This window comes from Delphinus delphis, chromosome 1 (assembly GCF_949987515.2).
Source record: "Delphinus delphis chromosome 1, mDelDel1.2, whole genome shotgun sequence".
Lineage (NCBI taxonomy): Eukaryota > Metazoa > Chordata > Mammalia > Artiodactyla > Delphinidae > Delphinus > Delphinus delphis.
In genome coordinates this window covers 18,296,536-18,310,128 of record NC_082683.1, presented here as the reverse complement: position 1 = coordinate 18,310,128, position 13,593 = coordinate 18,296,536, and the positions used below count along the sequence as shown (strand labels likewise).

The window sequence follows — 13,593 nt, the reverse complement described above, 5'->3', positions numbered from 1 at the left end:
AGCTCAACAAAGCACTTTTTCCCAGGTTAAGAGGCAGTTTGGTCTTAAGTGCTCAGCCCGTCACAGAGCAGGAAAACTTTGGGTCCAGAGGACCAGAGCAGGCCAAGGATCCAGGGTTGGAAAAGGGGTGAATGGATGAGGACAACACAGTTGCTCCCACTCCCAGAATCCCTGCTGGGTCTGCTTGTGGAAGAATAAACAATTCCTCCTGCACCCCAATCACCTAAGACACTGTGGCACTTTGAGCAAATTCTTCAGAGTGAAGCTCAAATTCAGAGGCCTTGTCTCAGAGGCTACCGGTTATTAGTGCTAGTGGGATTAATGGTTAGTCTGCTCTAACACTTCTAACTTTATTTTCCCCCTACTCCAAATTAAAACATAGCCCTTCTTTATCTCCAAATGACCCAACTGAAATAAATAGGCTGTGGCGGAGGAGTGAGTAGGACCCTTGGTGCGTCGAGAATTGTATTTGCATTCTGGTTGATTTCAGGCTGCATTTTTAGAAATTGAGGCTCGGGCAAGGCTTGGTGGTGGCAGGCTTTCCCCAGGATAAGCTGGAGAAACAGGCTAGCAACGGTGTGGGCCAATCCCTCAGAGGCATTCTCTCAATAGGATTAAATTCAACACTAATTTCCATTATCAAGTGTTTCTATTTTCTGCAAAGGAGAGAATACTGACCACTTTAAATCCCCTCTTTTAGGATACTTAAATTCTGTCCAATTGCCGTACTGACTTTCAAATCTTAAGTCCAACTTCTCGGGTCTACCTTCAGACCTTAGGGGCTGCTCACTTCACTTTCCTCACCATCATTTCTTCTGATGAGCTCCAGAATCTGTTCTCCCTTGTTTTTGTAAACATCACAACTTACTTCCTTACCTAAGAAATGGAATAGAAGGTTTTTAACCTCACCTTCTTCTTTACAAAATGTGGGTGGGTGGGTGTAGGAGCGTTTTTAGCCTACTGTACAGAATTAAACCTGACCTTTCCTGGAGATACTGATCTAGTGTCGATTTAATTGTGGCACTTATCATCTACCTGGTCCCAAACAACAACAGATTTCAAAGTTTCATACAGTTCTCAGTAAAGGTTTCATGAGTACTACCAAGAACTCAAAAGAATATACAAACATTAAGTCTGGCAAGGATTTATTAGGAAGCTTATTAGTCACAGTGAATAAAAATCCATGAAGAGAAGAACTGAGATCTCCAAATTGGCAACTGGGCTTACAACACTAGTTAGAAGCTAATAAATATTAAGGATGTCCCAAGAGGAATCTTATCTAAGTCCCAATCTTACCCTGACCAGGATCCCAACAAACACAGAAACGATGCCCATGCTCTCCTCAGACTGCTTACCTGGTTAGCAGGAAAAAAGAACTTCTTCTCAAGCTATTACGCATTATCAGGAGATTCTTGCTCTTCTAACTATAACCATGGGACACTAGCGCACAACAGACAACTCCAAGCTGGGCAGCTTGACAAGAATGGTGAAAGGTGACAGGGAGAAGGAGCACGCAGGGACAAGGACTTCTAGCTCGACACCCTCCTGGTGGTTAATACGAACACAATGCTGAGGCTTCACAAAGTTTACTGCAGCCCAGGAGGAGTCTCCATTTAAAAAAAACAAGTCACACAAAAATCCTGCCACAAAGCATCAAGACACTTGGGATCCTGTGGCCACATTAACTGGGAAGGCAGGCATTATCCATGACTGCCAGGTGCTGACCACCCCAAGACCCAACTTCCGCAGGGCCCCAGAGAACCACGATTGTCCCTCGGCACCCACACGACCCTTCCCGGGGGTGTGGTGTCTTCCGTAGGTCAGGTTTCTGCAGCAAGCCCCAAAGACAAAGCTTGGCAGAGGCTGTGGCAGCCAACTCTCTCTGGAGCCCCATCTCTCTCTGTCTTTCCCAACAGCATGTCGTACATCTTCACTGACACAACGCCTCTGTGGGAGCCTTGGCCAGCCCTTAGGAAATAAAGTGTGTCTGTGGGGTAACCTGATGGACCCTGTGGTCAGCTGGGTTGGCCGATGCTTCATAATTGCAGATGGTCACCTCATGTCGGCGAAGCTGCAAGAAAATTGAGAGGCTGGGTCAGCTGGCCATTGCCTAGACCACTCAACGGAGTGGTCCTTATTCAGGCTCATTTCTAGAAGTCATCATCTAATCTATTCCCCGTTCTGATACTTTTTATCCTGAGAAGCCTGGGTAAGATCGAATCAATGATTCACCCCATCACTTAGAAGATCCATTCCTCTACTATAATGGAGGCACCATGAGAAGAAGACCTTGTCTATCTTGTTTATCACCCTATCTCTGGTGCCCAGAACAAGAAACGTTACCAACAATGTTAAATGAAGGAAAGAATTTTAAGGTGAAAAACTGCATTGATATCAACTGTATTATTTCAACCCCCTTAAAATTCCTATAGCCTGTCAAATGAGACAGACAGTTTACAGTGATGAAACCGAGAAAAACTAGACTGGGAGCAATCAATGTCTCACTTGCTCTTTTTCCTTTCCTTCAAGCTCCTACCACCACAGCATGCAGATATACAAACATATGTACACATATTAGAGGGGCAATAATACTTCCAACCCCATCTTACCTCAGTCCATTCTCCTCTCAGGCCAATATAAAAGACCTTTGTGGTATCGGCTCCAAAGTTTTTTGAAATATGAATTGAGAGATGATAGACATTTGAAAAACGAGAAATTCTAGAGGATGAAAGAGCGGAGAGAGAAGACAACAATTAAGAGTTCAGTGAGAAGCTCACTACCCATGTCAAAAAAGTCAATTCCAGCTCCATCTTGTGGTAAAACCCAGGCAAATGTCAGAGAACAATCTTGGGGTCTTACGTCTCATTCTTCTCCTTTGGGCAAGCAATGAATACAGTGAACATTTACTGAACATCTGCCAGATCTTGTCCAAGGCAATAGGGACAGAAAAATGAATCAACACTGCCCCTGCCCGCAAGGAACAGGAATGAGAAATGCTGTGCGACCACGCAGGGATCTGAAAGCAAGTTCAGTAGGAAAATGAGAGAGGTAAGGTGGTCACATGTAACTTGGCTGCTGTAAGCCCACTATGCAAAGAGGAATTCTGAAAACATCTTTCCTAAGACCATACTAGGAGCTCATTCAAATCTGTCAATTGCTTCCAGGTTAACAAGTCTGTGGCTTGCACTGAAGCTCTGCCAAAATCTGACCAAGCCTAGGATCAGGGCTCTCCACTGTTTTAACTTGTTTCTGATGCTAAGGAAGCAGGAGATGGGCCAAAAACAATGGCAAGCCCACTAAATGCTAATGCACAGATGCTCACTGCAAGTGAGGGAGCGCCTGCCATTCTCAGAAGCCAAAGAGTGCAAGAGAGGCCCAGTGCTTACTTTGTAGCATACTCTAGTTCTCCTGTAAGATCCCGGTTCAGACTAAAGGTCTGATCTGGCTCCCTGTCTGTATCATCAAAGCTCATCTGTGGAATGTTCTTGTACCTGAGAAAGGAAAGGGGAGAAAAATCAAGAAATGTGCATCATCACATTTTTCAGGTTCTCAGAACTTCCTACTGACTCCTCAACTGCCCTCGGTTCTATCAACAGGAGATCAAATTTTGGAAATGGCATTTTACTGGCATTTATACACAAATATCTTTAATCCAACAAGAGCTGAGAACTGCAACATAAGCCAGTGGCATCTTTGAGTGGGTTAAGAGCGCATGAGAAGCAATACACAAAGCGATAGCTCAAACTGGGTCACATGCAGCAAATGCATGGAGAAAATAAGCAACTCAGCACATTCAGACCAAGCTGAGAATGTTAAATAAAACAGCTTACTCATGGGGAAAAAATACTTTGGCAGAAACATCTTAAACACAGTTAAGAGATAAGATCAGGTAACCCAACACTCAAGCATTTTTCTGTGTTCAAAATTACCCTATATACAGAGTCATCTTACAAGTCTTAAAAAAATACAACTTGGGGATTTCCATTTTGAAGAAAGCACAAAAGGCCGCCAACTCACAATGGGCTTTGGAAAGTTAAGTAAAACTGCTAGTGAAGAAACAAATTTTCAAAGACATATCTAAGAAACAGCAGTCTCCTCTGTAACTCACAAATGCTAAAGGACTGGGCCACACATACCCCCAATCTCTAGTGTCTTATTAACACACCCACGTGGGAGGGGCCTAGATATTAGCTGCAGCAAAATGCAGGTAACATTTGGAAAGCAAATGTTTGCTTCAAAGTGTTTCTAAGAATGATGCACAGAATAATAATAGTGAACATTTATAAGCAGCATTATGAGAGGCAGTGTAGTAGCACTGTGGTTAAAAGCAGTGTCTCTGGAGCCAGACTTCCTAGGTTTAAAGTCTGGTTCTGTCACTGACCAGCTGTGTAATTTTGGGCAAGTGATTTAATCTGTCTCTTAGTTCATCATCTGTAAAATGGGGATAGTGATAGTACATATCCCATACGGTTGATGTGGATATTAAACTGAATCAATTCTAAGAGACACACTTGTTAAAAAATTTTACTATGGAAAATTTCAAACATACATAAGAGTAAAAAGAAAAATATAATGAATCTCCACATACTTATTACTGAGCTTCAATATTCAAGATGCCAATTTTGCCTATCACCCCCATTTTGTTTGCGCTTGATATTCTGAAGCAATCTCAAACGTATCATTTCATTCATAAATATGTCCGTATATATCTCTACAAAGTAAGGACTTCGTAAAAAAAAATATGATACCATTTTACAATGAACAACTTAACAATTAGCAATAATTCTTTAATATCATCTAACACCTAGTTTGTGTTCAAATTTCACTGATTTAAGGTCTCAAGTTAACTTTTCTGAATGTATCAGTGACATGTCATAGTTGAACAGACACCGCTTTTTTCTTTATCAACGGTACATAAAATAATGGTGCATTTTATAATCAATGACATCTTAGATTTGATAAAGTGCAAAGTGCTTAGAACTGAGGGCTCTATAAGCATTTGCACCTGCCTTTCCAAAACCAGGCACATACTATGGAATTCCCTGGCGGTCCAGTGGTTAGGACTCTGCTCTTTCACTGTTGAGGGCCCAGGTTCAATCCCTGTTCGGGGAACTAAGATCCCACAAGCTGTGCAGCGCAGCCAACCCCCCCACCCAAAACCAACCAACGAACAAAACAAAACGGGGCACATACTACATTCCAGATTTATTCTAAGCTCTTTACATGTTATAGCTCATTTCTCTCCACAATCTTAAGAGGTTCAGACTATTACTGCCATTTTACATATGGAAACATTGGGATACAGAGAAGTATCGCCCAAGTCATGCAGCTAGCAAGCGGTACAGCCAGAATTTGAACCCGACTATTTACCCCAGAGCCCCCTCTTAACTACAACACAACATGGATGTCTAGTCTTGTCCAGTCAATCCATCTCACAAGTAAACGAGTCCCAGAAAGCATCACCTCAAACGTACTTTGTTTCCTTACAATGATTAAATATGTGGATTTGCTTTCAAATTCATGTTTCTAACATTCAAAAATAGTGTCCATTTCTTAAATCTCTCATTTAAATTGATCAATTTTTCAGAAGAACTTTTTATGTAAAGTTCTTCTGATATTTGCTTCTGCAGCCCTCAGAAAGCAGTGTCCCCTCCTCTAGAAAGGCTACGCTGGAATAAGGCAACTTGTCAGAAAGAGAGTACTAGCTCTAGTATGAACAGATTCCATGTTACAAGGAGTATATAGAACTTTGCTAACTAAAGGCCATGTAAACTCAGATGGACTGCTTCCATCTCAACAAAACACACAGAAAGATTGTAATTGTCTGAAACAGCAAGGGAAGATGTTGAAGCTAACCCCAAAGTAGACTCCTTAAAGATCATTTGAGATCTGCAGCTGGGTTATTAAGAAAACTGCAAAGTCATCAACAGTTGGCATTTATAGGACGCCAATGGTGCCACAGCAAATACTTTGAAGAGAGACAAGCTGTTGGCGCTAAAGATACTTAATCTAAAAATGTCGTTAATTCAGGAAGAGACAGATAAGTGTATTTCAATGCAGAACAAACATAAGACTTTTTTTTAAGAGGGGGAGGAGATATTTAACCCAGTAAAAAGAAAAAATTAGACTATTCTGGAATAAAGTGCTACCAGAGAAAAGAGAAAAAGGGATAGGAGCTTCTTGAGGGCCTAGACCCTTGCCACTTACAGTCTCATCTCAGAGGGGTGTGAGTCATCATCTTCTCCCATTATAATGATACCTTTGAGCTTGACATTGCCTGTAAATCTGCCAGAATGCAAAAAAGAGGGTTGTCAACCTGGGGTTCAATCTCTGCTGAGCTGTGTGACCCTGGGCAAGGCCCTTCCCCTTACTGGGCTTCAGTTTACTCATGTGTCAGACTTGTGCTAGGTAATTTCTAAGATCATGTCTGCCTCTGGTATTCTTTGGTTCTAAAAAATTTACCTTGACTTCTCAGTTATCTTTTAACAAATACATCTTTTTTGCACCAAGAAAGCTACTCACACCCACCTCAGTAATTTACCCCATTTCCAGAAACAGAGGTGTGCTCTTGACACAACCATGGAATGAATCCTGGTAAGGCAAATGGGTACAGCCTCTTTAGCCTGAGGCAAGCACCAAAGAAATACTTACGGAATATTAAACAGAAGCTCTTCATCTGCATCACTTTCAACAAACTGGAGGGGAGAAGGAGGAGAGAGGAGAAAGCAACAAATATTTGCTGAGCGCCTACGATTTTAGGCATCTTCCACCCTGCTTTACAGCTGGAGTGCAATGCAGATAGTCAACCGCCCTCAGTCTTCCAGCACTTATTAACTTCCTGCACCAACTAGCCTCCTGAAATTGTGTGCAGAGATCTGTGCCTATGCGGTCCACAGCTTTCAAATGGCTCTACGCCCCACAATGGTAAATACTCTAGATAGGATAACGTGCTTCATCTCCCTAGGCTGGTCTTCGGTCTTCATCAGGTGATAAGTAATCAGGCAACCACTAGGACCAGTGGTCAAACGGTAGGGAAAACGCCCTGATGGGTCATCCTCCCTCACTACCCCCCGCAGCCCTGGAACTGAACGTTGGCCGTGTAAAGCAAAGCGCCCTTTCCCGTCTCTGGGCCTCGGCTCCTCTACCTACAAAATGGGGAGATTCGACCCTGTTCGCCTCTCAAAGGGGTGTCAGGAGACGGGCACGGGAAAGCGCTTGGCAATCGGGCCGTGGTTATTTTTAACTTCAGAAATGAGACTGACAGAGCAGACGGGCGGCCTGAGGCCCCGCGCGGGTCCCCGCCCGCCCACCCAGGCCCCGGAAGGCCCACCTTGGAGCGGTCGGTCCGCTCCTCCCACGGCTTGAAGACGCCGCGGCCGCTGCCCTCGCGGCTCTCGTTGAGACACTGCAGCCGCTCCAGGTCGATGCGCAGGTACAGGCCGTAGGCCAGGCCGCGCTGCTCGGGAGGCTCCTCACGTTCGGCGGCGCAGCGACAGCCGCCCCCGCCGTGACTGTGGCCATGCGACATGGCGACGCCACCGCCCGCGCGTCCCCGTGCCCTGCCGCCGCCACCCGCGGCTCGCTCGTTTCGCTCCGGCCGCCAAGCGCGCCGCGACCGCCGCGTCGTAAAAGGCGCCCCTGTGCGGCGCAAGCGCGTGGGGGGAAGAGGGCGGGGCTCGGAAAGGGTCGACGTTTGCTAAGGCGCTTCCGGGGGCCGGGAAATTAAGATTGGCTCTTTCAGTCCTGGAGACGGATGCTATTGTAGTCCCAGCTTCACAGATGGGGAAACTGAAAAGCAGAGGTTAAACTGGTGTTCCGAGTTTAAACAGAGATTAAACTGGTGTTCCGGGCTGCGTTTCGAATCCTCCTCCTCCTTAGGCTAAAGTCTGTTCTCTTTTCGTTTACCACCAACTTTTTTTTTTTTTTTTTTGCGGTACGCGGGCCTCTCACTGTTGTGGCCTCTCCCGTTGCGGAGCACAGGCTCCGGACGCGCAGGCTCAGCGGCCATGGCTCACGGGCCCAGCCGCTCCGCGGCATGTGGGATCCTCCCGGACCGGGGCACGAACCCGTGTCCCCTGCATCGGCAGGCGGACTCTCAACCAGTGCGCCACCAGGGAAGCCCACCACCAACGTTCTTTGGGAGCTGGTGGCGCAGTGATAAGGCCCTGAAGAGTAGGGAGCACAACGTTATCACTGCCGCCCATGTGCACGCTTAGGCGCTTAGAGCTCACAAACCCACTTTCATAACCACTTTCTTCTGAGTGGGCTTAGTGGTCGAGACCACAGGATTTATGGACAGCTGAATCTGGAGACAAGTCCTGGGTCTGTTATTGACTGTGTGACACCCTGAATAAGTCATGTTCCCCATCCTGAGACTTTTTGTTCCTCGTCTGTAAAGTGGGAATGGTAATATCTGTTTCATAGGATCACAGTGGGTATTAAATGAAATAATGCTCTTCAAGAACTCGGCGTAGTGGCTGACACATGGTAAGAATTCAATAGTTGAGTCAGATCTTGGTTGAAATCCAAGCACTGCCACTTACTAGCTTTGTGGCCTTGGGCAAGTGATTTAACCTCTCTGAGTCTCAGTTTACCCTCTGTAAAATAAAAGGATTGGACTAGATGACCTTTAAGTCCCCTCCCCATGTGATGTTTCAGAGCAGTTCTTTCAAACAGCTGGTTGTGACCCATTGATATGTCTTAAAATCCATTTAGAGGATTGTGACCGGCATTAAAAAATTAAATAGAATAAAATAGAAAATTCAGAATGTATTACACATTTTAGTCTCCACTTATGGAACTTTTGTTTCAGCTTCTTGTATACTCAGGTGCAATTTAAAATGTTTCTCATCTTTTGGGTTGCGATCAAGAGTGGAAAGCCACTATTTAGAGTTGAAATGATTCTGGTTTCGGGGTAGAATGCGTTCTTACTTCTTGGTGGAGACGGGGAGAGATAGGAAGTTGAGAGAGTTAAGAGATACTTTGGATAGCCCCTACCCTTCACTCTGGCTCTGAAGTATCCAGACCAGACTGGGGGCTGCAAACGAAAATAAACATCTGCTCAAGTTCCATTCAGAAATATTTTGACGTCCTAGTTCAATTCTTTGTGAAGCAGGCAAGCTTGGTTCTGGTTCAGCTAGCTCAATTTTATGACTTATTCCTGCCTTCATGTTACCGTTTCAGGGAAGGGGACTGGCAAGTGCTAAACGCTTAGCGAATATTTGTTTGATAGAATGATACACTCAGTAGCCTTTCTTTGGGAAGACTGTATCCCACTGCAGGACTAACCCAGGCCTTCTACTCACTTTTGGCTTCTTTCCTATCATTCGCATCATTGTCATCCTTTAGTGGTTTATCGAGCAGTGTGTGCCAGACATGGTGCTAAGCACATTATGTAGTTCGTGTAGTTCATCTCAGTTATTTGTCACATGATCTTTGAGAGATAGGGAGTGTTACCCAATATTATCCCCAATTTGAAGGTGAGGAAAATTGAGGCTGAAAGAGGTAAATTAACTTGCCCAAGATCAGATAAGTTTGGGAAATTACTAGGTTTTGAGCCTAGTTTGTTTTCCTGAAACAAAAAGGTATACATGAAGTAAATATGTTGTATCGATTAGCTTATACCATGTAACAAATCACTCCAAAACTTAAAATCTTTAAACAACAGCATTTAGTATTTCTCATGCTTCTGTAGATCACCTGGTCAGTTCTTTTCTGGGCAAGTTGGGTAGGCTGATTAGTTTGGAATAGCCTCACTCACAAGTCTTGTTGATATGGACTGTCAGCTGAGGTGATGGCGACAAGTCTCCTGCAGACTACCAGAACTCAGACACATTGTTGCAGTTGCTGAGTTCCAGGAGCACAGGAGGGAAGACCCAATTGCACAAGCACCTGTTAACCATCAACCTCTATCATTTTTGTGAATGTCCCGTCAGCCAAAACGAGTTTCATTGGCCAAATCCAAATTCAAGGGTGGAGAGACAGACTTCACCTTTTAATTGGAAGAACTACAAAATACTGTGGCTCCCTGCTCTTCCCCCCGCAATAGACCCATACTGGTTACCTTTTGTCGTGTAACAAATTACTCCCAAATTTATCCGCTTAAAACAACAGTCAGCATTCATCTCACAATTTCCGCAAGTCAAGAATTTAGGAGGGGCTTTGCTGGAGGGCTGGAGGGTTCTGTCTTCGCTCTCTCATGAACCTCAAGTCTTCTGAAAGCTTGATGGAGCTGGACAATCCACTTCCAAGATGGTGCTCTCGTATGGCTGGCAAGTCGGTGCAGGCTGTTGGCACGAGGCCTCACCATATAGACCGCTCCGTAGGACTGCTTGAGTGTCCTAGTGACATGGTGGCTGGCTTTCGCCAGAGCAAGTGATCAAACAGAGCAAAGTAGAAATCACAATGTCTTTTATGGCCTAGCCGTAGAAATCACATACTGTTGATTCTAAAATATTGCACGGTTCCATAGGTCAGCCATATTCAGTGTGAGAGGGAACAACATAAGGGTGTGAATACCAAGAGGTAGAACTCATTAGAGGCCCCCTTGGAGGTGGCTGCCACACTGCCATACATATTAAGTGGCCACTGAAAATGTCTTTAAATTTCTCTTGTATTTAATTGGTAATTTGGATGAGGATAGAATCTCTCAGAATTCTGAAGCTATTGCTCTGTTGTCTTCTAGCTTTGAGAAATACAATGCCATTCTGACTCCTGATTCTTTGTGTGGGTTTCCCTCATTCCATTTCTGGAAGCTTTTAAGATCTTCTTTTGGTCCCTAGTGTTCTGAAATGCAGTGCTGTGGCTCTTTTGTCATTCATTGTGCTGGATACCTGATGGACCTTTTCAATTTAGAGACCCTAGAACAGAACGTGAGCATACAGGTTAAGACACCTGCACGCCTGTGCACAAGGCCCCTTGCAGGGACACATTTTAGGGGTAAGAGAAGAGGGGTGGGGCTCGGGCCCTGTTCTCTCCCATTCCACCACCTTCTAGTGCAGAGCTCCAAAGGCTCAGAAATCTGAAGGTGGCCTCCAGGTCACTGCGAAGGTTCTTTTGTCCAGGTAGCAGAATATTCTAGCTGTATTTCTTGTTTGTTTGTTTTTGGCCAGGCTGTGCGGCTTACAGGATCTTAGTTCCCCCACCAGGGATCAAACCCGGGCCCATAGCAGTGAAAGCACAGAGTCCTAACCACTGGGCAACCAGGGAATTGCCTAGGCTGTATTTTATTTAACTGTTCGTTAGCTCCATTTATAACTTTTTAAGTACCCACCATTTGTACTCTTGCCTCAATCCTGCAAATACGGAGTATGGCCTGCTGGGCAAGTTGCTTAGCCTCTCTAAGCCTCAGACTTGTCATATATAAAATGGGAATACTAAGAGTACCTACTCTGTAGGGTTTTATTATGAGGGCGATATGAATAATGTATGAGAAAGGTTTGGAACAACATCTGGTGGGTTGGAAAAGGGTAGATAGTGTCCATTACTTAGTGTCAGCTCAGCATCCCCGTCTGGTTCAGTGGGAAATTGCAATTGCTAAGGGGGTTGGATTTGGAAGAAACCAGCTCTTGCAAGGTAGCCTGGCTCTGATTTGCGGATAATGCCTTTTGCCTCTCCTTACTCTGTCTCTTCCCTTGCACTCCTATGTTGCAGGGATGTCTGAGGACAAATGGGAATTCTCACCGACTTCTAAGATTACCCTGGGGCAGGTAGGAAAAGCTTCCGATTTTTTCTTTCTCCTACTCCCAGGTTCATCTGCAAACATTTCTGTAGCAAAAGGACTGCTGAATTTGTATCCACCTTCCCTCCTCTCCTGTCTCAGTTAAGCTGGGAGAAATGAACTATTTTTCTGTCACTTTCGAATGTTTCCTTGTGGCAAACTGAGAGTATTGTACTAATAATAGCTAATAACCATATGGCACTAATAATGTGCCACACACTGTCCCAAGAGCTTTACTTATATTGTTTTCTAATCTTCGTAATTATAGGTGTCCTATTATTTTCATTTTATAGGTGAGAAAACTGGGGCACAGAGAAGCTAAGTAACTTGCCCATGGACACACAGCTGGTTAGTAGTGGAACCAGGATTTGAAGCCAGGCAGTGGGCCTCCAGAGGCTGTGCTGAGGCTAACCACATTGAACCACCTCCAAATATTAATTAACATTTATTAAGTACTTACTCTGGTGCAAAGCTGAGACCCCAGAGCTCAGGCTGTTAACCACCATGTTATGCTGCATGTACCAGGTAGGTTACATTGGACAAATCATTTTCCTCAGAGCTTCAGTTATAACAAAAACCCTTTACTGGGCTTCCCTGGTGGCGCAGTCGTTGGGGGTCTGCCTGCCTATGCAAGAGACACGGGTTCGAGCCCTGGTCTGGGAGGATCCCGCATGCCGCGGAGCAGCTGGGCCCATGAGCTACAACTACTGAGCCTGCGCATCTGGAGTTGTGCTCCGCAATGGGAGAGGCTGAGACAGTGAGAGGCCCGTGCACCGCGATGAAGAGTGGCCCCCGCTCACCACAACTAGAGAAAGCCCACGCACAGAAAAGAAGACCCAGCACAGCCAAAATTAAATAAATAAATAAATGAAATTTAAAAAAACCCTTTACTAAATGCCCATTCCATGTTGGGTACTTCACCTAATTCATCACTGACGTCCTGGCTGACATGTCTTGAGCTCTTTTTATGTTCCAGGCACGATTTTAAGCACTTTACATGTTTAACTCATTAAATCATCATATGATAGCTCCACAAGGTTGGTGTATTTTCCTCATTTGGGGAGGAAAACACTGAGACACAGAGAGGTTAAGTGACCTGCTGAAGCCTGGAAGTGTGGAATTCAAAGCTGGGTGGCCTTGTGGAGTACCTGAGAGTCCAGGCTACTGTGATTGCCTTTGGAGTTAGCAAATATTTCCAGTTCTCTGCATCAAGGTGCATGGATGGATTGTACTTCCCTGTCCCCTTGAATTTAGGTGCAGCCAATGAAATATGATGGATGTCACCTCTGGACGTAGCTTAGGGTCCAGTGCAGTATTCTTTTTTTTTTTTTCTTTTTCTTTTTGCGGTACGCAGGCCTCTCACTGCTGTGGCCTCTCCCGTCGCGGAGCACAGGCTCCGGACGCGCAGGCTCAGCGGCCATGGCTCACGGGCCCAGCCGCTCCGCGGCATGTGGGATCTTCCCGGACCGGGGCACGAACCCGCGTCCCCTGCATCGGCAGGCGGACTCTCAATCACTGTGCCACCAGGGAAGCCCCAGTGCAGTATTCTTAACTTGCCTTGAAAATCTTAGAAGGCCTCCCTCAGCCTGGGTCCCTGCGTGAGGATGACGTAAAGCAGAGCTCCAACAGACCCTCATTGGACATGCAGTGTGAGTGAGAAACAAATCTTGGTTGTGTTGAGCCACTGAGATTTGGGAATTGTTGCTACACCATAACCAAGTCCAGGGTTCCTTAACCTCTTCTCTTTCTTTGCTTTGGAATAGTTCACGTGGCATTGGTATTATCTAATCTTTAAGGTTGAAAGAATTCTCCTATGAAATCTTAGGCCTGGAGCTATTTTATAGGGCAAACTCTACAACTACTTTCTCTATTTT

General features: G+C 45.1%; 1 protein-coding gene across 1 annotated transcript; it reads right to left on the bottom strand.

The window, feature by feature from the left end:
* Positions 1 to 1,137: 1,137 nt before the first annotated feature.
* PITHD1 (PITH domain containing 1) lies at positions 1,138 to 7,645 on the bottom strand. Its single transcript, XM_060015974.1, has 6 exons — positions 7,331 to 7,645; positions 6,652 to 6,695; positions 6,208 to 6,285; positions 3,387 to 3,491; positions 2,610 to 2,718; positions 1,138 to 2,071 (listed from the first exon to the last, which is right to left on the bottom strand). Exons 1-6 carry the CDS (start codon positions 7,526 to 7,528, stop codon positions 1,970 to 1,972), a joined length of 636 nt encoding a protein of 211 aa, XP_059871957.1. The 5' UTR covers positions 7,529 to 7,645; the 3' UTR covers positions 1,138 to 1,969.
* Positions 7,646 to 13,593: the final 5,948 nt, after the last annotated feature.

Excerpts from the sequence above, each read along its gene's own strand:
- PITHD1 (XM_060015974.1), bottom strand. The coding sequence starts at position 7,528 with ATGTCGCATGGCCACAGTCACGGCGGGGGCGGCTGTCGCTGCGCCGCC. Across the intron at positions 6,696-7,330 it reads AGCGGACCGACCGCTCCAAG|TTTGTTGAAAGTGATGCAGA; the intron begins GTGGGCCTTCCG and ends TCTCCCCTCCAG. Across the intron at positions 6,286-6,651 it reads GAGCTTCTGTTTAATATTCC|ATTTACAGGCAATGTCAAGC; the intron begins GTAAGTATTTCT and ends GCATTCTGGCAG.